Below are 27,602 nucleotides of genomic sequence, written 5' to 3' on the forward strand. Positions count from 1 at the left end.
TCTTTCCAGATTGCCTTGTCTAGCATTTATCAATTTATTATTCAACCATCAAAAACAACATTTCAGTTACTAAATGCAGACCTTTCTTAGGGATGTTGATAAGACACTGATGAATTCTAGCAGTGCAAATTATGCGCTTCATTACACAGAGACGTGGCGGCGCAAAGCAGTTACAGTTTACCTCTAACATCCAGTTAAAACCATTTCAAAGAAAAAAGGTTACGAACTAAGACTACCAAAAAAAAAGTGGACTTTCCTCCCGAAAAATACACACAAAAAAACATTGCACTGTTTTTTCTTCAGTAAAATTAGCATTTTGGGGTGGAGTAGAGGGGTAGTGATGTCACCAGAAGAGCTGGGGGACAAAATATTCTATTAGCCGTTTAGGGATCATCCCAACAACTGTAACACAAATGAAGAAACATGATCTATTTGAAATAAATATTACAAGTCATTATTAAATGAACATGTCAAATAATTATCATTAACAAAAGATCAAAACCAAACTAAAAAACAAGCAAAGAAAAAAAATAACTCTAAAGTGTCAATATTATAACAAACCTAACAAAGCTAGGAAAACCCAAAACCATGGAAGCCCTCTACAATTAACACTTTTAAAAGGCATGTCTGCATATATTATGAAGTTGGGTTTGTGTTGAATTTGATACTTATTTCAATATACAAAAATCTTTTTGTAAACACTACTGTTCTCCAAAGCAATATATTTTCATCTATGATAATAAATTGTACTCTTTAGAAAAAAGTAAAGACCTAACCAAGAGATAATAGAAAATGGCAGCCAAGGTGAAGATAGCTTTTATTCATTTGTGAGGACAAGTAAGGGACAAATTAAGGACGGTCGTGTAGTGGTAGTGAGACTGCCCTTGTGTTGTATAATGTCACGTCACTGTGGTGGGACTATGTGTGTGTGAGTTCTTGTGGTTTCCCTAGATAGTGTCGTCATGCCACGTTTCTGTAAAGTGACACTGTATGGCTGCTCTGTGGTGGGACTGGCATTAGAAAGGGAGGTTGTTATGCTCAACTTTCACCTGTCACCCAGTGAGTGATATTGATTGGGGGCTGCTAAGCTGTAATAATCCGTTCAGGACCCACTTATGGCAGAAACATTCCACTCGGTATCTATGGGTCTAGGTCCCTCACAGGCTGCCATCATTTGACAACTGTGCAACCAAACATTTCGGTACTACAGAAAAATAGGATACAGTGCTTGATTTTTTTGGGGGATTTTGCCAAAGTAGAGTGAAAGTTCAACTGAAATAAAATAACCTTCACATCCATACTGTGCTTGTTAAGCTTAAGGTCATCTCAGTGAGAGAGCGGGTTACCACGACGACAAGGATGATGGACAGGTAGTGTTCTTCTCTTTCAGGCTGGGGAGAAGGAGTCAGGATTCAAGGGGTTCAGAGGGAGAGCAGTCAAGCAGAGAGAAAAGGTACAGTATAGAGAGACATAGGGGCAGTGAATAAGCCAGGGTGAGAAGGATCAAGAACAAAGCGCAGGAGAGAGAGCGAACAAGTGATAAAGAGTTGAGTTAGCAGGAGCAGCCTCCTTCGCTGATGGGCTGTTCTGGGGGCTTCTCCAGCTTTATGTCAATCACTGGGGGAGGAGAGGTTAAGGACCAACTCAGAGCTCAGACAGGAACACATGAAGTCTTTTCAAACACTTCCCATCTTCTCAATATGTTTTAATAGGTTTACAAGCTACCCAATAGGTGGCTGTAAATGTTTGAGTACAATCTGTTTCTACTATTGCCACTGAAAAACATGCATAGTCAGTCACACACACGTTTCTGTGTAGAGTAAGGATACTGTCTTCTCTGCTCTTGTCCTGTGTGCTCTCCATGCCAGGGAGGGCAGCGGCCACGCGACGGAACAGCTGCAGGAGAGAGAGAACAGACCTCGTCTGTCAGAGTCAGAACACTCCAACCTTCCTGCCTTGACACCAGGCCTGCAGCTCTGTGTGCTCTCGTTCTTCTTACTACATCGTCATTGGTAGGGCTGGCCCAATTACCATATAACCGACGGTCATGAATGAAGACTGTCATGAAAATACATTAACTGTAAAAAATGTATTTATTATTTGTGGAATGAACAGCTGACTGAAAACGGGGCGGTTGGGCATTTGCATGGTTGAGTCCGTTTCTGCTGTAACATGGACTCTACAACGTGGCTCCTTGCTGAAACAAACAAGATGTTGTAAAGTCTGAGGTTGCCTAGGCAACACCCCCCTCCCTGCAGCCTAGGTTGAAGATGAAAAAAGACAAGAGGATTCTAATACCCCACAACAGGACCAGCTATGCTAGTTTATTTTCTAAAAAGCTTCCACGTGGAATGACAACTTGTCCTAACCTTTGTCATCTTCTGCTTGCAGCAGCACATGCAGTCAGGAGTGGAGGAGAGGAGAAAATGTTTTGTTTTTTTGCTATTCAAGCAGTTATTACGATGACCGCTGTCATTTGGCTGAACAATTAGTCATCCAAAATTCCATGACCAACACAACTAGTCAATACAGGAATTGAATTAAATAAATGTAAAATTGGTTTAAGTTGGACAGCAGTAATCATATACATTTCCTCCTCAGAGGTAAATACCATCCCATACCTGCTGGAAAGGAGTTTAAGATCCTGCAGATCTGATGCATTAAATAGAATCCTTTGATACTGGTCAGAGAAATTGCTTCAAATCAAACCTGGAGTGAGAATTAAAAGTTTAAAAAAAGATGTACAGTACTGTGCAAAAGTTTTACACAGGTGTGAAAAAAATGCTATAAAGTAAGAATGCTTTCAAAAATAGACATGTTAATAGATTATATTTATCAATTAACAAAATGCAAAGTGAGTGAACAGAAAAAAATCTACATCAAATCAATATTTGGTGTGACCACCGTTTGCCTTCAACAGCATCAACTCTTCTAAGTACACGTGCAGACAGTTTCTGAAGGAACTCAGCAGGTAGGTTGGCCCAAGCATCTTGGAGAACCACAGGTCGTCTGTGGATTTAGGCAGCCTCAGGTGCTTCTCTCTTCATGTAATCCCCAGGGATGAAAACTGCTGAGGGCCCAAAAAGGTGACACTTTTTTTTTTGCACTGAAACATGCAAAAATCCCTGCCAGGGGGAAATGCAGGTTTTAACTATTTTAACAAAGAATATGATCTATATGATCAGTCTGTGTGTGTAAAATAAAAAGTGGTTAATGTGAACCTAATTCACAGCAAAAAAATGTAAAGAAAGCAATCCAATGTTATTTGTTGCCTAGACTTGACACTCAAGCCTTGAGAAAAAAAGCACACACTAATATTGCAGTTAGCCATGACAGCCTTTATAATAGAACGCTTGTGACCACACTCAAATATTGCACTTGGGGAAAAAACATCTTAAAGTAGAAATAGAATGAAACAAACAGGCATTCTATTTTTGCTCTATTATAGTGGCCACTATAGACATTGATTAAGTGCACAAGGCTACGTGTGCAAAAATAACGTTTACGCAGTTAAAAGTATAAGTACTTCTCCGGACAGTAGATGGGTGTACCAGGGTCCCACTGTTTTCTGCCAATTCTGAGCTGATGGCACTCCAATTGCGAAGGGAAGTAAGCATGATGTGTCTCATCTGCTGCAGTAAGTTTCCTTGGCCGACCACTGCGTCTACGGTCCTCAACTTTGCCCGTTTCTTTGTGCTTCTTCAAAAGAGCTTGGACAGCACATCTGGAAACCCCTGTGTGCCTTGACATTTCTGCCTGGGAGAGACCTTGCTGATGCAGTACAACTACCTTGTGTCTTGTTGCTGTGCTCAGTCTTGCCATGGTGTATGACTTTTGACAGTAAACTGTCTTCAGAAACCTCACCTTGTTAGCTGAGTTTGGCTGTTCCTCACCCAGTTTTATTCCTCCTACACAGCTGTTTCTGGTTCAGTTAATGATTGTGTTTCAACCTACATATTGAATTGATGATCATTAGCACCTGTCTGATATAATTGTTTAATCATACACCTGACTATATGCCTACAGAATCCCTGACTTTGTGCAAGTGTACCTACAAGAATTGATGATGTTTTGAAGGCAAAAGGTGGTCACACCAAAAATGGATTTGATTTAGATTTTTCTTCTGTTCCTTAATTTTGCATTTAGTTAAATATAATCTATTAACATGTCTATTTTTGAAAACATTCTTAATTTACAGCATTTTTTTCACACCTGCCTAAAACCTTTGCACAGTACTGTATATCCCACCCACCAGACCAGACCGGAGGCCAAAGTGGATGGTCTGTCCCAGGGTGCCCGGGGGAACATTCTGGTCTTTAGTTATTATGGCCAACATAGGATGGAGAGTTCTGAGAATAATCCAAGGACCCCCTTTAGTGTAAAGCAAGTCAGCGTTAAGAGAGTGTGAGCACTGCACACACGCATGCTGTGCTCTACCTGTTTGACATTGTAGCCCGTCTTTGCACTTGTTTCAATAAACAGAACATTCAGCTCTTTGGCTCTCTGTTCCCCTTCCTCTGTGGTTATCTGTCTGCAATGTCCCACGACAACAGACACACACACATGAACGAGAAAACAAAAGGAAAAGACAACGTGAAGATCGTGAAGTGAAGGATGAACATGCCGTGTTTCCTCCTGCTACCACTGCTGCAGCCTCTGCTCCGTCTAAAAGTGGCCACACAGCCAGACTCTCAAACACCTCAGAGCACCAGCTTATTTCCAGGTTCAATACACCACATATGATTCAAATTAAAGGCTCTTAAATCTTAAAACGGTCAATCAATGGTTTTATAGAATGTACATGTGCAAGCAGTTTCACAAATTCTAATGACCTTACATATTCCATGTAAGGGTTGGGCTTAACTAGACCTACCCATGCTTCATTATTGTAGCAATTGACCCTAAACCTCTGACTGTGACGAGTGACCTTTTCAAGGGTGAGCCGAGGCAGCAGCAGTGGCAGCACGGACGGAGAGAACGACTCAGCCACACACACACACTCACCTGCTTGACGTTGTATCCTGCTTTAGCACTAGTCTCAATAAACATTACATTTAGCTCTTTGGCCTTCCTCTCACCCTCTTCAATAGCAACTTGCCTGTGGTAGATAAGAGGGTTAAACATGCAGAACAGCAGCTTACAGTCAGTTCAAAGAATCTAAAGCATGCCAATTATTCGAGAACACAGCCGGACAGCATCAACCAATGACAAAAAAAATTAAACGGGAATAGTACAAAGAAGTTGTTTAAAGGCATAAAAGCATTGAGGGTTATAGTGACAAACCAAGTGTTAAAATAAAAAGTGCTGTTTCATTATCACAATTGTTTGAACACACAAATGGATAAGACATCACTCAAGGGTAACGCTATGATCTGTTGAATCTCTGAATAATGAAACTAATTCTAGGCCATGCTGAACTCCAAACGCCGGTTCTGTGTGTGGACTGTTCAACCCCAGCCAGCTCTGTCTCTAGAGAGCCTGTACCAAGTGACGAGGCTAATAGGTCACTGCTTAGCTGTCCCTAGAGGGCAGTGCTTCTCTCGCTTAACACAGGAGGGCCTAAAGGTCTCAGTCAGGAACTCACTGTGGCGCCAGTCTTAATCATTCTACAGTAACAATCAGTCGATTCATTAGTATGCTCTAATGGAGAGCCCTCTAGGACCTGGTCTGATGAGAACTGAAGAGCTCTACAGGCTTACTGACATCACCCTTTAGTTATTATGTCACACCTTTTGTCTGCAAGGTCAGTCTTGTTTCCCACCAACATGATGATGACATCACTTCCTCTCTCTGTTCTGACATCATCAATCCATTTTGTGGTTTGCTGGAAAGAGTTGACGTCTGATACAAGAGGAGGGAGGGAGAGTTCAATGTTAATCTCCAAGTTGTGACAAGTACTGAATTATAGTAATGAGCAGAAGGACAGAAAGACAGTGCAAATATAGAGACAGTGACAACAAATAAGAACGTATCATTAAACTAAGTAAATCCATCTCCCATTTCCTATCCATCTAGGATTCTCTTATTATTTAGCCATATCCTTGTATTCTACCTTCCTGTCTGTCTATCCTCTTGTCTGTCCAGCTAGATGTGGTGTCTGTTTTTCTGAAGTGACAGACTTCCACTTCCAGTTAAATAGCCCTGCTGCAGCGCCATGTCTCCTTATCCTTACAGTATCCTTACAGTATCTGCCCCTAACAGTCCTCAAACACACATGGTAGGAGAGACTTGAAAAAGGAGACATCTCTGAACATTACATTGAAAGGCTGCAATATGTTATTTCATAAATGGGCAAAATAGGCCTCTGAAGCAACATCAAAGCTGCCAATACCAATTATTTGAATGAAACCAATAAGACACTTCAGACATTAAGAAAGATAGAGAAATCAAGATAAAAAGGATAGAAAATAAATGATATGTTGCTCTGTTGGGGCAAACAAGATGATTAATCTGCCATCCATGTATTCATGACCACAAATCTAGGAAACCACTAGACTACGGATTAAGTCAATGGTTCTTTAGTATTACAGATTTCACTGACTGATATTGTAGTCTAATTGGGTTGCATGTAGTATGCTACCGAACGCTTTGCACTCCTAGTATCAATAAACAGATTAGCCTAATCTTTTTCTATTTATTACAGAAACAGAGAAGCTTTCACAGACAACAAAAAATGCAAAAGGCTAACGTAAAAAAGAAAGAACGTGTCCAAGTGGACACACAAACAAAAATAAGAGTGGGTGGAAAACATCTACCTACAAGAAAAGGGGACAAAAAGGAGGAAAGATATCTGGAAGGATAAAGAGGAGGATGGGAAAACAGAAAAAAGAAGAGGGACTTGAGCCAGCGGTGAAAAATGAGGACATCTTTTTGTTTTGATCAGCATCGTTCCATCACTTTTCCATCAATAGGGGCCGCACTCACTTGTGATGTCATAGACTACCACAGCCACGGTGGAATCTCGTATGTAGCTAGGGATCAGACTCCGGAAGCGCTCCTGGCCGGCTGTGTCCCAAAGCTGCAGTCTCACCTGAGCAGCACGTTAGCACCAGCACACAGGGAGAGAAGGAGAAAGGGAGAGATGGCGGAGAGGAAGAGGTGGTGGTAAGAGAGGGGAGAACTGGACGAGGGTTGAGGAGGGGTGGGGAGGGGCACGCACGCACGTCGAGTGGGCGGGGCGCGGAGGCGAGTACCTACTTGTGATGTCGTATACTACGACAGCTGCGGCAGAGTCTCTGATGTAACTGGGGATGAGGCTACGGAAACGCTCCTGCCCTGCCGTATCCCACAACTGCAACCTGATCTGTTGCGGATGGGAGGAGAAATAAAAGAAAAGGAAAAGGAAAAAGAAAGGATGAAAGGAAATTGAGAGAAAACGAGTGCAGAAACAAAGGAAAACATGAGGAAATAAAACAAAACTGAATCAACTCATGAGAGAAAGAGCGAGAGAGAGCGAGAGATAGCGAGGGCTGCATGCAGGGAGTGTGTAACCATAGGAGTGGTGAGGGCCAGGGGAATCATGGGTACTAGGCCTCATTTCTGAAACGTTCTTCCCTCGTTCAAACTTCATGTTTAATTTCAACATGCGAATGAAGAGAATATGAGCAGATGGGAAAAAGGAAAGAAAATAATGAGTTTGTCTGGAGAAGAAAGCTGGCAGGAGGGAAGATGCAAGGTAGGCCAGGCCGGCTCTCCGGCTTCTTTAAGGTGCTAGTGTGTGCGCGCGCGTGAACCTGGGCCAGGATAAGACACTGATAGAGCAGACAGAATCAGGTCACAGGATACCCAGGATCACCAAAGTCCCAGAAACCACCAGTGGCAAGGAATCAGGGACCTGTGTCATTGGGTGGGGGTGTGTGCGTGCGTGCCAGTGAATGGGTACATCTTTATATTTCAATGAAACTGGATTGAAGGGAGACATTTTCAAAATCACCATAATGAAATTTAACATTATTCAGTAAAATTATCACATAATGCCACAGTCATGACTAACAGACTCACTTAAAAATTAACTAATTCCTCTCATAATATACTGATTATGACAAAATCAGCATGTTACCACTCAATGGAATTTAAAAAGGAGAAAGCAAAACTTACTGTTCGGTCTTCGAGGTACATGGTTTTAGACAAAAAATCTATTCCTATTGTGGCCTGGAAATGTAAAAGAATTAAGAGAATGAGAGAACATTCTAACAATTATGATGGTAGATTGATAAGGAAAGGCTTTAGTACTGTACTTAAACTAAACTGAAGAAACAAACCTATTGCCTATGCACCAAAAAAATAAAAGTAACTGGTTAAGTAACTGGTTCCAAAGCCTTTTTAAAAGTTACAAGGAGACTGCGTGGCAGGCTGACTACCTGTTACGCGAGTGCAGCAAGGAGCCAAGGTAAGTTGCTAGCTAGCATTAAACTTATCTTATAAAAAACAATCAATCTTAACATAATCACTATTTAACTACACATGGTTGATGATATTACCAGTTTATCTAGCTTGTCCTGCGTTGCATATAATCAATGCGGTGCCTGTTAATTTATCATCGAATCATAGCCTACTTCATCAAATGGGTGATGGTTTAACAAGCGCATTCACGAAAAAAAGCACTGGCATTGCACCAATGTGTACCTAACCATAAACATCAATGCCTTTCTTAAAATCAATACACAAGTATATATTTTTAAACCTGCATATTTAGTTAATATTGCCTGCTAACATGAATTTCTATTAACTAGGGAGATTGTGTCACTTCTCTTGCGTTCTGTGCAACAGAGTCAGGGTATATGCAGCAGTTTGGGTCGCCTGGCTCGATGTAAACTGTGTGAAGACCATTTCTTCCTAACAAAGACCGCAATTAATTTGCCAGAATTTTACATAATTATGACATAACATTGAAGGTTGTCAAAGTAACAGCAATATTTAGACTTAGGGATACAACCTGTTAGATGAAATACAGAACGGTTTCGTATTTCACTGAAAGAATAAACGTTTTGTTTTCGAAATTATAGTTTCCAGATTTGACCATATTATTGACCTAAGGCGCTTATTTCTGTGTGTTATTATAATTAAGTCTATGATTTGATAGAGCAGTCTGACTGAGCGGTGGTAGGCAGCAGCAGGCTCATAAGCATTCATTCAAACAGCACTTTCTTGCAATTGCCAGCAGCTCTTTGCTGTGCTTCAAGCATTGCGCTGTTTATGACTTCAAGCCTATTCAACTCCCGAGATTAGGCTGGCAATACTATAGTGCCTATAAGAACATCCAATAGTCAAAGGTATATGAAATACAAAAAAATGGTAAAGAGAGAAATAGTCCTATAATAACTACAACCTAAAACGTCTTACCTGGGAATATTGAAGACTCATGTTAAAAGGAACCACCAGCTTTCATGTTCTGAGCAAGGAAGCTTTTTTACATGGCAAATATTGCACTTTTACTTTCTTCTCCAACATTGTGTTTTTGCATTATTTAAACCAAATTGAACATGTTTCATTATTTATTTGAGACTAAATTGATTTTATTGATGTATTAAGTTAAATTAAAAGTGTTAATTCAGTATTGTTTTAATTGTCATTATTACAAATATATAAATATATATATATATACAATCTGCCGATTAATTGGTATCGGCTTTTTTTGGTCCTCCAATAATCAGTATCGGCGTTGAAAAATCATAAAAATCGGTCGACCTCTAATCTCTTGATTCACGGCATACCAATCTTCCTGTTACGCCAGCATGTATGTGTCAATGACTGATTTCATCTGTGTTGCTACACTTTGTAATTCAAATGTAGTCTCGGCTCTGTTAAAAGTACACTCAAGTAAAACCATTGTATTTATCTGTCACTAGCCGGCTACCACCCAGTTACTCAACCCTGCACCTTAGAGGCTGCTGCCCGATGTACATAGACATGGAATCACTGGTCACTTTAATAATGTTTACATACTGTTTTACTCATTTCATATGTAGTGGCAAGAAAAAGTATGTGAACCCTTTGAAATTACCTGGATTTCTGCATAAATTGGTCATCAAATTTGATCTGATCTTCATCTAAGTCACAACAATAGACAAACCGTGTGCTTAAACTAATAACACAAATTATTGTATTTTTCTTTTCTATATTGAATATTTATTTTACCTTTATTTAACCAGGTAGGCCAGTTGAAAACAAGTTCTCATTTACAACTGCGACCTGGCCAAGATAAAACAAAGCAGTGCGACAAAAACAACAGAGTTACACATGGAATAAACAAGTGTACAGTCAATAACACAATAGAAAAATCTATATACAGTGTGTGCAAATGTAGTAAGATTAGGCCATAGTGGCGAAATAATTACAATTTAGCATATATCATTTAAAACATTCACAGTGTAGGTTGGAAAAAGTATGTGAAACACCTAGGCTAATGACTTCTCCAAAAGCTAATTGGAGTCAGGAGTCAGCTAACCTGGAGTACAATCAATGAGATGAGATTGGAGATGTTGGTTAGAGCTGCCCTGCCCTAGAAAATAATTCACAAAATGTGAGTTTGCTATTCACAAGAAGCATTGCCTGATGTGAACCTGGCCTCAAACAAAAGAGATCTCAGAAGACCCAAGATTAAGAATTGTTGACTTGCATAAAGCTAGAAAGGGTTACACAAGTATCTCTAAAAGCCTTGATGTTCATCAGTCCACGGTAAGACAAATTGTCTATAAATGGAGAAAGTTAAGCACTGTTGCTACTCTCCCTAGGAGTGGCCGTCCTGCAAAGAGGACTGCAAGAGCACATCGCAGAATGCTCAATGAGGTTAAGAATAATCCTAGTGTGTCAGCTAAAGACTTACAGAAATCTCTGGAACATGCTTGCATCTCTGTTGATGAGTCTACGATATGTAAAACACTAAACAAGAATGGTGTTCATGGGAGGACACCACAGAAGAAGCCACTGCTGTCCAAAAAAACCCATCTGAAGTTCGCAAAAGTGCACCTGGATGTTCCACAGCACTACTGACAAAATATTCTGTGGACAGATGAAACGACAGTTGAGTTATTTGGAAGAAACACACAACACTATGTGTGGAGAAAAAAAAAAAAAAGAGGCACAGCACACCAAGATCAAAACCTCATCCCAACTGTAAAGTATGGTGGAGGGAGCATCATGGTGCTGCTTTGCGGGCCTGGACAGCTTGCTATCACTGATGGAAAAATGAATTCCCAAGTTTATCAAGACATTTTGCAGGAGAATGTAAGGCTATCTGTCTGCCAATTGAAGATCAACAGAAGTTGGGTGATGCAACAGGACAATGACCCAAAACACAGAAGTAAATCAACAACAGAATGGCTTCAACAGAAGAAAATACACCTTCTGGAGTGGCCCAGACAGAGTCCTGACCTCAAACCGATTGAGATGCTGTGGCATGACCTCAACAGAGCAGTTCACGCCAGACATCCCAAGAATATTGCTGAACTGAATCAGTTTTGTAAAAGACGAATGGTCCAAAATTCCTCCTGACCGTAGTGCAGGTCTGATCCGCAACTACAGAAAATGTTTGGTTGAGATTATTAAATCCAAGGGTTCACATACTTTTTCCAACGTACACTGTGAATGTTTACATGGTGTGTTTAATAAAAATAGAAATTTACATGGTTTTTAGAGTGAAGTACATCGGAAAAAAGCAAAAGAAAACTGCAAGACTGAAGAGGAGAAAAAACAAGCAACAAACAAAGAAGATGGGCTTTTGAAAAATAACTATTTTTCATAAAATTGTAGTTATCTTAGCTAGCTGAATTGTTTACCAGTTGCTAAGCAGTTGCTAGGGACTCTTTTGGAAGAAGCTAGCTAGCTAACGAAGAACAACAAAGAATATCTAGTTAACAGAAGAAAAGAAAGAGAAAACCAGGACAGAAGAAAAAGGATATCAAAGTGAAAGAGTTCTCTAAAGACACAAGAGACAATAATACAAGAAACAACACTTCTGTAGCTTGTCAACTATGTGTCTGTCTATCCCTGTTCTCTCCCCTCTGCACAGGCCATACAAACGCTTCACACCGCGTGGCCGCTGCCACTAACCTGGTGGTCCCAGCGCGCACGACCCACGTGGAGTTCCAGGTCTCCGGCAGCCTCTGGAACTGACGGTCTGCAGCCAACAAGGCTGAGTTCATCTCAGCCTATGCTACCCTCCAGTCCCTAGACTTCCTGGCGCTGACGGAAACATGGATTACCACATATAACACTGCTACTCCTACTGCTCTCTCTTCGTCTGCCCACGTGTTCTCGCATACCCCTAGAGCATCGAGCCAGCGGGGTGGTGGCACTGGAATCCTCATCTCTCCCAAGTGGACATTCTCTCTTTCTCCCCTGACCCATCTGTCTATCTCCTCATTTGAATTCCATGCTGTCACAGTTACCAGCCCTTTCAAGCTTAACATCCTTATCATTTATCGCCCTCCAGTTTCCCTTGGAGAGTTCATCAATGAGCTTGACGCCTTGATAAGTTCCTTTCCTGAAGATGGCTCACCTCTCACAGTTCTGGGTGACTTTAACCTCCCCACGTCTACCTTTGACTCATTCCTCTCTGCCTCCTTCGTTCCACTCCTCTCCTCTTTTGACCTCACCCTCTCACCTTCCCCCCCTACTCACAAGGCAGGCAATACGCTTGACCTCATCTTTACTAGATGCTGTTCTTCCACTAATCTCATTGCAACTCCCCTCCAAATCTCCGACCACTACCTTGTATCCTTTTCCCTCTTGCTCTCATCCAACACTTCTCACTCTGCCCCTACTCGGATGGTATTGCGCCGTCCCAACCTTCGCTCTCTCTCTCCCGCTACTCTCTCCTCTTCCATCCTATCATCTCTTCCCTCTGCTCAAACCTATCTCCTGATTCTGCCTCCTCAACCCTCCTCTCCTCCCTTTCTGCATCCTTTGATTTTCTCTGTCCCCTATCCTCCAGGCCGGCTCGGTCCTCCCCTCCTGCTCCGTGGCTCGACGACTCACTACGAGCTCACAGAACAGGGCTCCGGGCAGCCGAGCGGAAATGGAGGAAAACTTGCCTCCCTGCGGACCTGCCATCCTTTCACTCCCTCCTCTCTACATTCTCCTCTTCTGTCTCTGCTGCTAAAGCCACTTTCTACCACTCTAAACTCCAAGCATCTGCCTCTAACCCTAGGAAGCTCTTTGCTACCTTCTCCCTCCTGAATCCTCCTCCCCCTCCCCCCTCTCTGCGGATGACTTCGTCAACCATTTTGAAAAGAAGGTTGACGATATCCGATCCTCGTTTGCTAAGTCAAACGACACCGCTGGTCCTGCTCACACTGCCCTACCCTGTGCTTTGACCTCTTTCTCCCCTCTCTCTCCAGATGAAATCTCGCGTCTTGTGACGGCCGGCCGCCCAACAACCTGCCCGCTTGACCCTATCCCCTCCTCTTCTCCAGACCATTTCCGGAGACCTTCTCCCCTACCTCACCTCGCTCATCAACTCATCCTTGACCGCTGGCTACGTCCCTTCCGTCTTCAAGAGAGCGAGAGTTGCACCCCTTCTGAAAAAACCTACACTCGATCCCTCCGATGTCAACAACTACAGACCAGTATCCCTTCTTTCTTTTCTCTCCAAAACTCTTGAACGTGCCGTCCTTGGCCAGCTCTTCTGCCATCTCTCTCAGAATGACCTTCTTGATCCTAATCAGTCAGGTTTCAAGACTGGTCATTCAACTGAGACTGCTCTTCTCTGTGTCACGGAGGCTCTCCGCACTGCTAAAGATAACTCTCTCTCCTCTGCTCTCATCCTTCTAGACCTATCTGCTGCCTTTGATACTGTGAACCATCAGATCCTCCTCTCCACCCTCTCCGAGTTGGGCATCTCCGGCGCGGCCCACGCTTGGATTGCGTCCTACCTGACATGTCGCTCCTACCAGGTGGCGTGGCGAGAATCTGTCTCCGCACCATGCGCTCTCACCACTGGTGTCCCCCAGGGCTCTGTTCTAGGCCCTCTCCTATTCTCGCTATACACCAAGTCACTTGGCTCTGTCATATCCTCACATGGTCTCTCCTGTCATTGCTATGCAGACGACACACAATTAATCTTCTCCTTTCCCCCTTCTGATAACCAGGCGGCTAATCGCATCTCTGCATGTCTGTCAGACATATCAGTGTGGATGACGGATCACCACCTCAAGCTGAACCTCGGCAAGACGGAGCTGCTCTTCCTCCCGGGGAAGGACTGCCCGTTCCATGATCTCGCCATATCGGTTGACAACTCCCTTGTGTCCTCCTCCCAGAGTGCTAAGAACCTTGGCGTGATCCTGGACAACACCCTGTCGTTCTCCACTAACATCAAGGCGGGGACCCGATCCTGTAGGTTCATGCTCTACAACATTCGCAGAGTACGACCCTGCCTCACACAGGAAGCGGCGCAGGTCCTAATCCAGGCACTTGTCATCTCCCGTCTGGATTACTGCAACTCGCTGTTGGCTGGGCTCCCTGCCTGTGCCATTAAACCCCTACAACTCATCCAGAACGCCGCAGCCCGTCTGGTGTTCAACCTTCCCAAGTTCTCTCACGTCACCCCGCTCCTCCGCTCTCTCCACTGGCTTCCAGTTGAAGCTCGCATCCGCTACAAGACCATGGTGATTGCCTACGGAGCTGTGAAGGGAACGGCACCTCCATACCTTCAGGCTCTGATCAGGCCCTACACCCAAACAAGGGCACTGCGTTCATCCACCTCTGGCCTGCTGGCCCCCCTACCTCTGAGGAAGCACAGTTCCCGCTCAGCCCAGTCAAAACTGTTCGCTGCTCTGGCACCCCAATGGTGGAACAAGCTCCCTCACGACGCCAGGACAGCGGAGTCAATCACCACCTTCCGGAGACACCTGAAACCCCACCTCTTTAAGGAATACCTGGGATAGGATAAAGTAATCCTTCTAACCCCCCCCCTAAAAGATTTAGATGCACTATTGTAAAGTGGTTGTTCCACTGGATATCATAAGGTGAATGCACCAATTTGTAAGTCGCTCTGGATAAGAGCGTCTGCTAAATGACTTAAATGTAAATGTAATAAAGACATGAAAACATAATTGTTTATTAGTTTAAGCAGACTGTTTGTCTATTGTGACCTAGATGAAGATCAGATCATATTTTATGACCAATTTATGCAGAAATCCAGGTTTTTCCAAAGGGATCACATACTTTCTTGCCACTGTATATACTGTATATACTGTATTCTAGTCAATACCACTCCGACATTGCTCGTCTTTAATATGCATATATTTCTTAATTCCATTCTTTTACTTTTAGATGTGTGTATTGCTGTGAATTGTTAGACACTACTGCACTGTTGGAGCTAGGAACACAAGCATTTCGCTTCACCTGCAATATCATCGGCTAAATATGTGTACGCGACCAATAAAATTTGATTTGATAATTTCTAGTAGAATTAAGATATGAGACAAGTTGAGCAAATGCATTATTTTGAGTTAACTGAATTTTTGCCTGTTTTCTTAAGTTGGAGCCAAGTTTGGGTCAACTAAACATGTTAAATTCATGTAACACTAACCGAAAAGTTATTATTCTTTTTTAAAAGGCTGTGGAACCAGTCAGTTAATAATATGAATTTGTTTAAACTATATATTTTTTTTACAGCGTAGTCAAGTCCAGCACTACCACACCGGACTCAAATGGCTAATCATAAAGACTGACTAGCTGAATCAATTGTGTTGGTCTGGAGCAAAAGCCTGCCCACTCTGTAGTAGGACCAGGACGAGGGTTAGGCATTGAGACCAATGATGTAATAAACCTAGCCCTAACTATCATATCCACATTCAACTCTGTATGTGTGGTCTAGCCTCACCTGGTAGGTGTTGTCGAAGCTGTCGTACATGAACCTGGTAATCAATGATGTCTTCCCCACTGAAAAACAAGACAGGCTCATGTTATGACCAACATTTTTATAACCCCATTAATCTGTTTAATAAAACATATACTACAGTCTTGAAGGGCAAGTAACACACCAGTAAGGCTGGCAGATAGTACTGACAAGTGTCATTTCACATAGCCAACACAGAAATAGAATAAATCATTCCATTTCTATGAACTAACATGTTCCAGCCTGATTTGATGCAGCAAATCTCCAGCAACTCCTCAGTCAATTTGCAGGCCACAGCTCAGCACAACTCTATGACTTGACTCCACCAACCAACCATCAAGAGGCCTGGAGTAAGAGTCCATGAGGAGCTGTCTGAGTCTGCATGCTCGCCATAAGAAACCCAACACCACAATATAAACTGCAAATCAAGAAAGGATTTCTGAGTGAAAAATAAGCAAAAATGACATAAAAATCATAAAACGGTTTTTGAATAAACTTGGAAAAAAACCCTCTAAGGACTGCTGGGAGATTGTTAGTGGCGGTGCCGGCCCAGACCTGGCCCTCTGACACCAACACTCCCTCGCCCTGCACTGGCATGTGACAACACTCCAAGGGAAATTAGAGGGAGATTAAAAAAACAGGGAAGAGGCAGAGGAAAAGCAAGAAGAATGGACAGCATTTTGTTTCATTGCTACAGTCTACCACATTGTGGAATGCACAAGTATTCATTTCCAGTACAACCTCCCTCTCCCTACTCCCTTCTACTGCTTCCATGTATGTCTCACCCGGCCCCTCTATCATATTACTGCTATGTCACTGTTGAACCTGGCTGGGTAGGCCTCAAGTCACGTATCCTGAGCAGAGCTCTCAAAAACACGGGAGCAGTGTCCAGAATCACAGTACACACAGCAATCTGTACCATCGATATACCACTACACTAAACAACAATACTGGAACGAATGTGTGTAGGATTTGAGCACTAGGGACAGGCAGTAGTCTATATTTTGCTACATTTAAATAGGCCTACTAGCTAGGGGAGATTGGGAAACAGTGGCTCAGCCTGACCGTATGGTCCTGTCATTCATTCGGATGATGAGACACACCATTACACAAGGTTAGGTTAAGCAAAGTTAGAGGGCCAGAGGGGAAGCACTAAAGACCTTCAAGCATCTTCTCCCACGCCATTCTCTTAAACTCAGTGTAACTGACTGGACATTTAGTAATATATACTTTGTTTTGTGACAAGCCAAATAAAAAATTATTCGACAATGCATTCCTCAGTCAATTTAGAGTATGCCTAATCTGTCTATGCCTGATTATCTTCCTGATAACCAATAGCCAATCAAATAACTTAAATACAGACAAAGCTGAGCCTGCCCATTGTGTGACCTCTAAAATACACCACGGTCATTATGCGTGGCCCTTTGGCCAGGGTGGGAAATTAACGTTTGGGTCCACCAGCAACTGTGGCAGGTAGATACGTTTACACACACAAAACAAACTCGGCAACAAAAATAAACGTCCTCTCACTTTCAACAAATTTTTAGCCCTCACCCCCCGATCAAACAGGTCCCAGACGTTCTCAAAGGAATTGAGATCCGGGCTCTTCGCTGGCCATGGCAGAACATTGACATTCCTGTCTTGCAGGAAATCACGCACAGAACGAGCAGTATGGCTGGTGGCATTGTCATGCTGGAGGGTCATGTCAGGAAGAGCCTGCAGGAAGGGTACCATATGAGGGAGGAGGATGTCTTCCCTGTAACGCACAGCGTTGAGATTGCCTGCAATGACAAGCTCAGTCCGATGATGCGGCGACACACCGCCCCAGACCATGACGGACCCTCCACCTTGATACCGCTCCAGAGTAGAGGCCTCGGTGTAACGCGCATTCCTTCGACGATAAACGCGAATCCGACCATCACCCGTGGTGAGACAAAACCACGACTCGTCGGTCCAGCCTCTCAGCCTATTGCGGACAGTCTGAGCACTGATGGAGGGCTTTGGTGTAACTCGGGCAGTTGTTGTTGCCATCCTGTACCTGTCCCGCAGGTGTGATGTTCGGACGTACCGATCCTGCGCAGGTGTTACACGTTGTCTGCCACTGTGAGGACGATCAGGTGTCCGTCCTGTCTCCCTGTAGCACTGTCTTAGCAACTCGCAGTACAGACATTGCAATTTATTGCCCTGGCCATATCTGCAGTCCTCATGCCTCCTTGCAGCATGCCTAAGGCACGTTCACACAGATGAGCAGAGACCCTGGGCATCTTTCTTTTGTTTTTCAGAGGCAGTAGAAAGGCCTCTTTAGTGTCCTAAGTTTTCATAACTGTGACCTTAATTGCCTACTGTCTGTAAGCTGTTAGTGTCTTAACGACCATTCTACCGGTGCATGTTCATCAATTGTTTATGGTTCATTGAACAAGCATGGGAAACAGTGTTTAAACCCTTTACAATGAAGATCTGTGTAGTTATTTGGATTTTTACAAGTTATCTTTGAAAGACAGGGTCCTAAAAAAAGGGACATTTATTTTTTGCTGAGTTTACATACAGTTGAAATCGGAAGTTTACATACACTTTAGCCAAATACATTTAAACTCAGTTTTTCACAATTCCTGACATTTAATCCGAGTAAAATGCCCTGTCTTAGGTCAGTTAGGATCACCACATTATTTTAAAGAACGTGAAATGTCAGATTAATAGTTGAGAGAATTATTTCTTTCAGCTTTTATTTCTTTCGTCACATTCCCAGTGGGTCAGAAGTTTACATATACTCAATTAGTATTTGGTAGAATTGCCTTTAAATTGTTTAACTTGGGTCAAACGTTTAGGGTAGTCTTCCAGAAGCTTCCCACAATAAGTTAGGAGGAATGGGCCAGAATTCACCTGTCAGAGCTGGTGTAAATGAGTCAGGTTTGTAGGCCTCCTTGCTCGCACACACTTTTTCAGTTCTGCCCACATATTTTCTATGGGATTGAGATCAGGGCTTTGTGATGGCCACTCCAATACCTTGACTTTGTTATCCTTAAGCCATTTTGCCACAACTTTGGAAGTATGCTTGGTGTCATTGTCCATTTGGAAGACCTGTGGTAAAATTATATTGATTGGACATGATTTGGAAAAGCACACACGTCTATATAAAGGTCCCACAGTTGACAGCGTATATCAGAGCAAAAGCCATGAGGTCGAAGGAATTCTCCATAGAGCTCAGAGACAGGCTGCAGCATGGAGGTCGAATGCACAGATCTGCAGCATGGAGGTCGAAGAATACAGTGGCCTCCATTCTTAAACTGAAAAAGTTTGGAACCACCAAGACTCTTCCTAGAGCTAGCAGCCTGGCCAAACTTCGCAATCGGAGAAGGGCCTTGGTCAGGGAGGTGATCAAGAACGCAAATGGTCACTGACAGACCTCCAGGGTTCCTATGTGAAGATAAGAGAAACTTCCAGAAAGACAACCATCTCTGAAACAAGATTCTCTGGTCTGATGAAACCAAGATTGGCCTGAATGCCAAGCGTCACATCTGGAGGAAACCTGGCACCATCCCTACGGTGAGGCATGGTGGTGGCAGAACCATGCTGTGGGGATGTTTTTCAGCGGCAGGGAGACTAGTCAGGATCGAGGGAAAGATGAACTACAGAGAGATCCTTGATGAAAATCTGCTCCAGAGCCCTCAGGACCTGACTGGGGCAAAGGTTCACCTTCCAACAGGATAACAACCCTAAGCACACAGCCAAAATAACACAGGAGTGGCTTTGGAACAAGTCTCTGAATGCCCTTGAGTGGCCCAGCCAGAGCCTGGACTTGAACCCGATCTAACATCTCTGGAGACACCTGAAAATAACTTTGCAGCGATGCTCCCCATCCAACCTGACAGAGATTGAGAGGATCTGCAGAGAAGAATGGGAGAAACTCACTAAATACAGATGTGCCAAGCTTGTAGCGTCATACCCAAGAAGAATCGACGCTGTAGTCAGTGCCAAAAGTGCTTCAACAAAGTACTGAGTAAAGGGTCTGAATACTTATGTAAAATGTGACATGTCCGTCCTTCTCTCCCCCCCCCTTTGTCATTATGGGGTATTGTGTGTAGATTGATCAGGGGGAAAAAAACGATTTAATCCATTTTAGAATAAGGCTGTAACGTAACAAAATGTGGAAAAAGTCGAGGGGTCTGAATACTTTCCCAGCGCACTGTACAGTGTAGCAAATTGTTCTACCATCTAAACTGCTGTGAAATATATTTTCCATAACCAAAAATATTTACATTTTCAGCTGGTGTACAAAATCGAAAGTAAGAGGCAAAAACAAAAATGGGAAGCATTGAAATAAAACAGATCTACCGCTTCTTACTTGCTTTTAACTGAGAATGACAGATCTAGAACTCACATTGCTATGTGAATTTGGTCAAGTCTCCCAAAAAGATATATATATATATATAGCAACTTCAACAAAGCTAGCCCCTTGAATCATTCAGAGAAGATTACTGTTTCGGCTGGGAAGAATGCGGACGCCTTTACTGTCGTGTAAAAATGGGTACAGAAAAACAGCTGACCCACTAGGAAGGTGCAACTGACACTTCAGCGTGAGAACGACCCTTATCAAGAGAGCTAGTGCCACCCATTCCCCTTCTCTATAGCGAGCCCTTCTTCTGGCCCACTGAATGTTAACCTCAGCCCAAAGAGAGGACACGAGAGCAGAGGGAGGGTGGAAGACAAATGACACAGAAAGGAATTTGTTAAAAAAAAGAAGAAAAAAAAAGGGAGTTGGCCTCAATTCTCCTCAGCCTTAAAGCTCCCCTTTCTCTCACACCTGTTTTAATTATTAATATGCTCTGCTGGCAATCTATGTGCCTCAGTGTGGGTGAGTGTCTGTGTGCCATACCTCTTTTTAAACAGGTCAAATATCTTCCTTAGAAGACCGATCCTAAAACTCACATATCCTCTTCTCCCAAACCCCTCATCCTTCCCAGACCCTCCCAAACCAGCAGGTTCACCCCTCCTCCCATTCCCTCATGGTAGGACATCCCGCCCCCCCGGACACAAGTCTCCTGTCAGCTCTATCCCCCTATACCCGTTCCCACTCCTATTGTTCTGTAGTCAGTGCCAGTGGGAAGACAAAGGCGGTCTGCATTTGGGAAAGTTCAAAAGAATGTTTAATGAGCCAAAATGCAGAGGCCCACCACTTCCTAAATACAAAATTGTATTTGGTCTTTCATTGAATAGAAACACAAGAGAGTTGTTTGTTTTTAACACATTCTTTTTACTTACCAGGTAAGTTGTCTAATCAGTGGGAACACTTTATAGCAACAACCTGGGAAAGAGTTGCCGTGGGAGATGACAGTTGGAAGCTGGGGATGATTAGGTGGCCTGGGTAATATGATGTCCATCTGGCGAATCAGCCAAGACACCAAGGTAAACACTCCCTCCCAACTCGTCAGGACCTCGATTTAACATCTCATAATTATAGGGAAGGGTAGGCCTAACTTGGTAGGGTCTGAGTTTAGGGTCAGGCCATCCTCTCAAACATGTTTTTACACTAATAAAATCTAATTCAGAAAAAAACCTGGAAAGTAAAGCAGAGGAGGCTGGTGGGAGGAGCTTTAGGAGGATGGGCTCACTGTAACGGCATAAATGGATGGTACCAAAACAAGAAAAATTGAAACAACGTGCCTGACTCCGTTCCACTGAGTCTTCCCACCAGCCTCCTCCGATGCAAAGTCACTTCAAAATCTATACTCAGCTTAATGGGAGTCTGTGGACATTACATCAGACAAAAATCTGAGTGTGAAGTGTATTGTTTGCGTGCGTTTCCCAGCGGTGAGGGATTTAGACTGACCAGGCTTGTGTGCACATGAAAAGGCAGTAGATAGTTCGTCACCCTGATCCAGTGTTAATCTCTCACGCCAGTGCAGAAATCCCCATTTACATAAATGTCTGTGGGGTGAGAGGTCAGTAGAGGCGGGACGTTATCAGTATCGCCATACTCGTTAGTATCATCATTTACTTCTTTAGCACCGGTTCTAGTGGCATGCATTCAAAATGAGTGGCTTTCTGAGCTTTTCTTTTGCAAAATTACTTTGAATTAACTAACTTATTTTGAAATAATTGTCAACATATAAACATCAAATTAAGGTGTGGGACGTTCACTGTATTACAAGGAACAATAGCAGGTGTATTTCGCTCCAGTAGCTGGCATATTCTGTCCGTTCATAATTCACTTGTGGGAACATGGCGGCTCTCAAAACCCGACAACAGAAAGTTGGCCAATACCATCCGAGAGATTGTTTGGGAGGAAATTACCTCAGCCCTCGAATTGCAATTAAAAACAAATTAATCCCTTGTACTGCTCACTTCTAAAGTGGATACAGTACATTCAGAAAGTATTCAGACCGCTCGACTTTTTCCACATTTTGTTAGGTTACAGAATGATTCTAAAATGGATTAAATAGTTTTTCCCCTCATCAATCTACACACAATACCCCATAATGATGAATCAAAAACAGTTGACATTTTTTGCAAAAATATTTTTAAAAATACAAAGAAATACCTGGAAATATCACATTTACATAAGTATTCAGACCCTTTACTCAGTACTACCTACACAAATAGCTAGCTAGAACAAAGTGTTAATAAGATAAAGTCATTAAAAAGATTTAAAAGCAATACAAATAAGTTGTCCAGTAGGCATTATATTTGACTACATTTACTCCACTACATTCCTAAATAAAAGTATGTACTTTTTATTCCTTACATTTTCCCTGACACCCAAAAGTACTTGTTACATTTTGAATGCTTAGCAGGACAGAAAATTGTCCAATTCACACACTTATCAAGAGAATCCCTACTGCCTCAGATCTGGCAGGCTCACTAACATAATTTACAACCTATGTGTGAGTGTTGGAGTGTGCCCATGGCTATCTGTAAATAAAAAAACAAGAAAATCGTGCCATCTGGTCTATTTAATAAGGAATTTGAAATGATTTATACTTTTACTTTTGATCGTTAAGTAGATTTAAAACCAAATACTTTGACTTTTACCCAAGTAGTATTTTACTAGGTGACTTTCAATTGAGTAATTTTTTTTATGAAGGCATCTTTACTTTTACTCAAGTATGACAATTAGGTACTTTTTCCACCACTGATCCTGACTAATCTCCCTGCCGCTGAAAAGCATCCCCACAGCATGATGGTGCCACCACCATGCTTCACCGTAGGGATGTTGCCAGGTTTCCTCCAGATGTGATGCTTGGCATTCAGGCCAATGAGTTCAATCTTGGTTTCATCAGACCTCAGAATCTTGTTTCTCATGGTCTGAGATTCTTTAGGTGGCTTTTGGCAAAATAAGCGGGCTGTGATATGCATTTTACTGAGGAGTGGCTTCCATCTGGCCAATACCATAAAGACCTGATTTGTGGAGCGCTGCAGATATGGGGGAACCTTCCAGAAGGACAACCATCTCTATAGAGGAACTCTGGAGCTCTGTCAGAGTGCCCATCGGGTTCTTGGTCACCTTCCTGACCAAGGCTCTTCACCTCCGATTCCTCAGTTTGGCCCGGCGGCCAACTCGAGGAAGTGTCTTGTGGTTCCAAACATCTTCCATTTAAGAATGATGGAGGCCACTATCTTTTTGGGGACCTTCAATGGTGCACTCACATAATCTGATCCACGCACAATCCTGCAGCGTAGCCAATGGCTGTGATGCTGCCCTCAGCACAAGACAATGATGAGAACACCCCCTCAATTGGGTAAAAGGAACACATTATTATTGCTGAACATTGGACTTCATTATTATATTGCCTATGTTCAAGGACATTTAGACAATGACTCTACACCAACGAAAGAGGTACAGACAATATAAAGTGCATTCGGGAAGTATTCAGACCCCTTCCCTTTTTCCACATTGTTACATTACAGCCTTATTATAAAATGGATTCATACATTTAAAAAAAATTGCTCAATACCCCATAATGACAAAGCGAAAATAGGTTTAGAAATGTTTGCAAATGTATTACAAATTAAAAACTGGTCTTATTTACATAAGTATTCAGACCCTTTGCTATGAGACTCGAAATTGAGCTCAGGTGCATTCTGTTTACATTGACCATCCTACAAATCTTTCTACAACTTGATTGGAGCCACATGTGGTAAACTCAATTCATTGGACATGATTTGGAAAGGCACACACCTGTCAATATAATGTCCCACAGTTGACAGTGCATGTCAGAGCAAAAACCAAGCGATGAGGTCGAAGGAATTGTCCGTAGAGCTCCGAGACAGGATTGTGTCAGAGGCACAGATCTGGGGAATGGTACCAAAAAATATATATAATATTCAGCAGCATAGAAGGTCCCCAAGAACACAGTGGCCTCAATCATTCTTAAAAATGGAAGAAGTTGAAACCATCAAGCCTCTTCCTAGAGCTGGCCGCCGGGTTAACTGAGCAATCGGGGCCTTGGTCTGGGAGGTGACCAAGAACCCGATGGTCACTCACAGAGCTCCACAGTTCCTCTGTGGAGATGGGAGAACCTTCCAGAAAGAACCATCTCTGCAGCACTCCACCAAATCAGGGCTTTATGGTAGTGGCCAGACAGAAGCCACTCCTCAGTAAAAGGCATGAGAGCCCTCTTGAAGTTTGCCAAAAGGCACCTAATGGACTCTCAGACCATGAGAAACAAGATTCTTTGGTCTGATGAAACCAAGATTGAATGCCAAGCGTCACATCTGGAAGAAACCTGGCACCATTCCTACGGTGAAGCATGGTGGTAGCAGCATCAGGCTGTGGGGATGTTTTTCAGCGGCAGGGACTGGGAAAATAGTCAGGATCGAGGGAAAGATGAACAGAGCAAAGTAGAGAGATCCTTGATGAAAACCTTTCTTCCAGAGCGCTCAGAACCTCAGACTGGGGCGAAGGCTCACCTTCCAAACAGCTGTGCAGCGATGCTCCCCATCCAACCTGACAGAGCTTGAGAGGATCTGCAGAGAAGAATGGGAGAAACTCCCCAAATACAGGTGTGCCAAGCTTGTAGCGTCATACCCAAAAGACCTGAGGCTGTAATCGCTGCCAAAGGTGCTTCAACAAAGTACTGAGTAAAGGGTCTGAATACTTATGTAAATGTGATATCTGTTTTTATATTTTAATACATTTTCATTATGGGGTATTGTGTGTAGATGAGGGGGGAAAACAATTGAATACATTTTATAATAGGGCTGTAACATTACAAAATATGGAACAAGTTAAGGGGTTTGAATACTTTCAGAATGCAATGTATTGAAGTGCCATACAGACTGAGGTTGCTTTCTTGTGCGGCTACAGCACATTCTATCCCTATGGGCTAAACTGTTGAGGATAGATGGCCAGTCCCATATGGGCTTCCACACAATTCCCCCCATTTTATCATTGATTTCCCTTCATTACATAATCCAATTCATCTGGTCTGCAAACTGACATTTAAAGGTCTGACAAGGTAAATGGTGACTTAGTTTACGCTTTACTTTTATTTATTTCTCAACACCTTAAGACCATTAAAAAAAATAAGATGCATAAGAGATTTCATAGGTAAGGCTGCCACTCATCGTTATACTGCAACTCTGTAATGATAGTGCAGGGCGGGGGGCACCGGGCGGGGGGCACCGGGGAGGGAGGGCTGCTGTTGTGGGTGAGGGCAGGGGACTGGGGAGAACCTAATGGGGTTAATCAGGGGATGATGGTGGGAGGGAGACTGATAAGGAACCTTGGTTGCGGGGTAGGATAGGAAAGGCATGCTTCTTTGGGTTGGGGAGGATGGGGACTGAGGGGGTGAATGGTTTGGGTTATCTTTGTATGCATTTACTTGATTTGTTTTTGTACCTGTAACAAAAATGACAAATCTGAATAAAAAAGGTTGGTCACAAAAAAAAGGAAAACAGCCCTAATGTTGGAAACAAACATGTCATCGAGAGTCGCATAAATATTGCGATACTGGTATTGTCACAGCCCTAGAGGTCAAGCGTCATTCCTCTTGGGCAGAAAGCAAACTAAATCACAGCAGTATATCCTCCAAATTACTACTCCCCTCCCCCAATCTCAACAGAAACACATCACACAGGCTTGTCAACAGCAAACAAACACATACATATATTTGAAGTGTAGCATGGGTTCTGGTTAAAGGAGGGGGATGTTTGTCGCTGACAGTGGTATATAGGATAGACTACTTTCTAGCCTTGCCTACGATGAGAGGAACAGATTGAAGTACAGCCCACCTCCATACCATCCCACCCCCTCAGCAGTGCTGTGATCAGGCTGGTCACCCAGGCTTCACAATGCATCATTCCAGTCCTTGGTTCTCCCTCAATGCACTTTCATACTGAAAACCACAGGCCTTAAATCAGGGTGGTTCTGTCTGCAATGTATGTTGTAGGAAAGTTGGGTTTCAGGTATGCCGGATCCATCCAGCATATACAATAGCTCAAATTCTCTGAATCAGAGATAGTCAGATTGTTTCATAAGAATGGTGATGCTTTTTAAAATCACAATTGCCACCACATCATGAGAATGGAGAGCTGATGAAATGTACAATATGAAGTCCCCACATCAGAGAAAAAGACAGTGCTGGCTGGCAGGCAGGCATGAGCCTATAAATCAACCATATAACGTTGATACTTGGTTTGACATGCAATGAGACGTCTTTCTTGGCACAGAGGCTGTCTTTGGCAAGAGTGACGACTGAGATGTTTAGCACCGGAAACTTTACAGCCGCTCTGAACACCAAAGACAAATCTGACATCTCTGACTGAATAAACACACCAGAGCAAACCCTAGCTATAGTTATAAAATAGCGGCTAGTTATTGTAGTCGTAGTATGTAGCATAGGTTAGTGGTTCATGTTTTGATTGATTTTAGCTGACGTTACAAACCGACTGTGTTAACTAGAAACAATTAGTCTCCCAACAACAGTTTGTTAGTTTAGTTAGCTTGCTATTTAGGCTAGCAAGTTCCCTGACCTGTGTCGAAAACATTAGTTAGAATAACTGACTTACACTGCCAAATAGTTAGCTAACTAACCATAAATTCATTAGCAATGTAAACATTTGATATCACCGAAAGGTTAAATATCACTGATCGGTAATCGTAGGTAGCTATATAACTGAAGCGCCATGGTCTCAGTTGTATGGCAGTCGGTGGATATCGATTAAAAAAAGAAAGACTCGCCCAGGATGAACAGGGCTGGCATTAGCTAGCTAGCCAGCTAAAAGCTAAGTTAGCAAGCTATTGATCACATAGCTAGCTATTTAGCGAACTCCGTGTTTAAAATATATCCCATCTTCAACCTAGGCTAACGTTACACCACACCGTTTTCAGTTGTACACTTACCGCTCTGCTCGCCAAGAAATACTAATTTAAATTTCCTTAGAGGGTTTCCAAAATCTCCTGCCGCGGACATGACTGCAATATAGTTAGGCAGGCAAAGGCAAGTTGTAGACTGTGGGAGAAACACTAGGGCCCTACTTCAGTGAGCTAGCTAAATCGCTAGCTAGCCAGTTCGTTAGCTACCTAGCATTAAGCAATGCTCCTCTAGTGCAGTATATTGGCCAGACTGGCAGTCGGTGAGTTTAATAGGTAATTGGCTAGCTAAACCTCAGCACTCCCAACAGTGTGTTGTGAGCAACATTAGCGTGATCAACAATAGTGGTATCGGCGGTTCGTCTTCAAAATAAATGTCACTAATTGATCATGCAAACGGATTTAAAAAAAATTATAATCATGCCAGAATTGGCCTATATAATGCTAAAC

At 42.9% G+C, this 27,602-nt stretch overlaps 1 protein-coding gene across 6 annotated transcripts; it reads right to left on the reverse strand.

Moving 5' to 3' along the window:
• On the reverse strand, positions 1 to 27,491 carry rab6a (RAB6A, member RAS oncogene family). 6 transcript variants are annotated; one of them, XR_001320149.2, is made up of 9 exons: positions 27,183 to 27,491; positions 15,827 to 15,885; positions 8,098 to 8,151; positions 6,925 to 7,030; positions 5,730 to 5,841; positions 5,005 to 5,098; positions 4,438 to 4,531; positions 1,830 to 1,896; positions 3 to 1,617 (listed from the first exon to the last, which is right to left on the reverse strand). XR_001320149.2 is itself a non-coding variant. In NM_001139936.1 (8 exons), the coding sequence occupies exons 1-8, from the start codon at positions 27,250 to 27,252 to the stop codon at positions 1,553 to 1,555; spliced, it is 627 nt and encodes a 208-aa protein (NP_001133408.1). In that variant the 5' UTR covers positions 27,253 to 27,373; the 3' UTR covers positions 1 to 1,552. The 6 variants fall into 6 exon arrangements, 4 of the variants coding, with proteins under 4 accessions (NP_001133408.1, XP_013992890.1, XP_013992891.1 ...); XR_006758345.1 differs by lacking the exon at positions 6,925 to 7,030 and adding an exon at positions 7,198 to 7,303; NM_001139936.1 differs by lacking the exon at positions 4,438 to 4,531 and having other exon boundaries at positions 1 to 1,617; positions 27,183 to 27,373.
• Between the last annotated feature and the right edge of the window lie 111 nt (positions 27,492 to 27,602).

Source organism: Salmo salar, chromosome ssa13 (genome assembly GCF_905237065.1).
Source record: "Salmo salar chromosome ssa13, Ssal_v3.1, whole genome shotgun sequence".
NCBI lineage: Eukaryota > Metazoa > Chordata > Actinopteri > Salmoniformes > Salmonidae > Salmo > Salmo salar.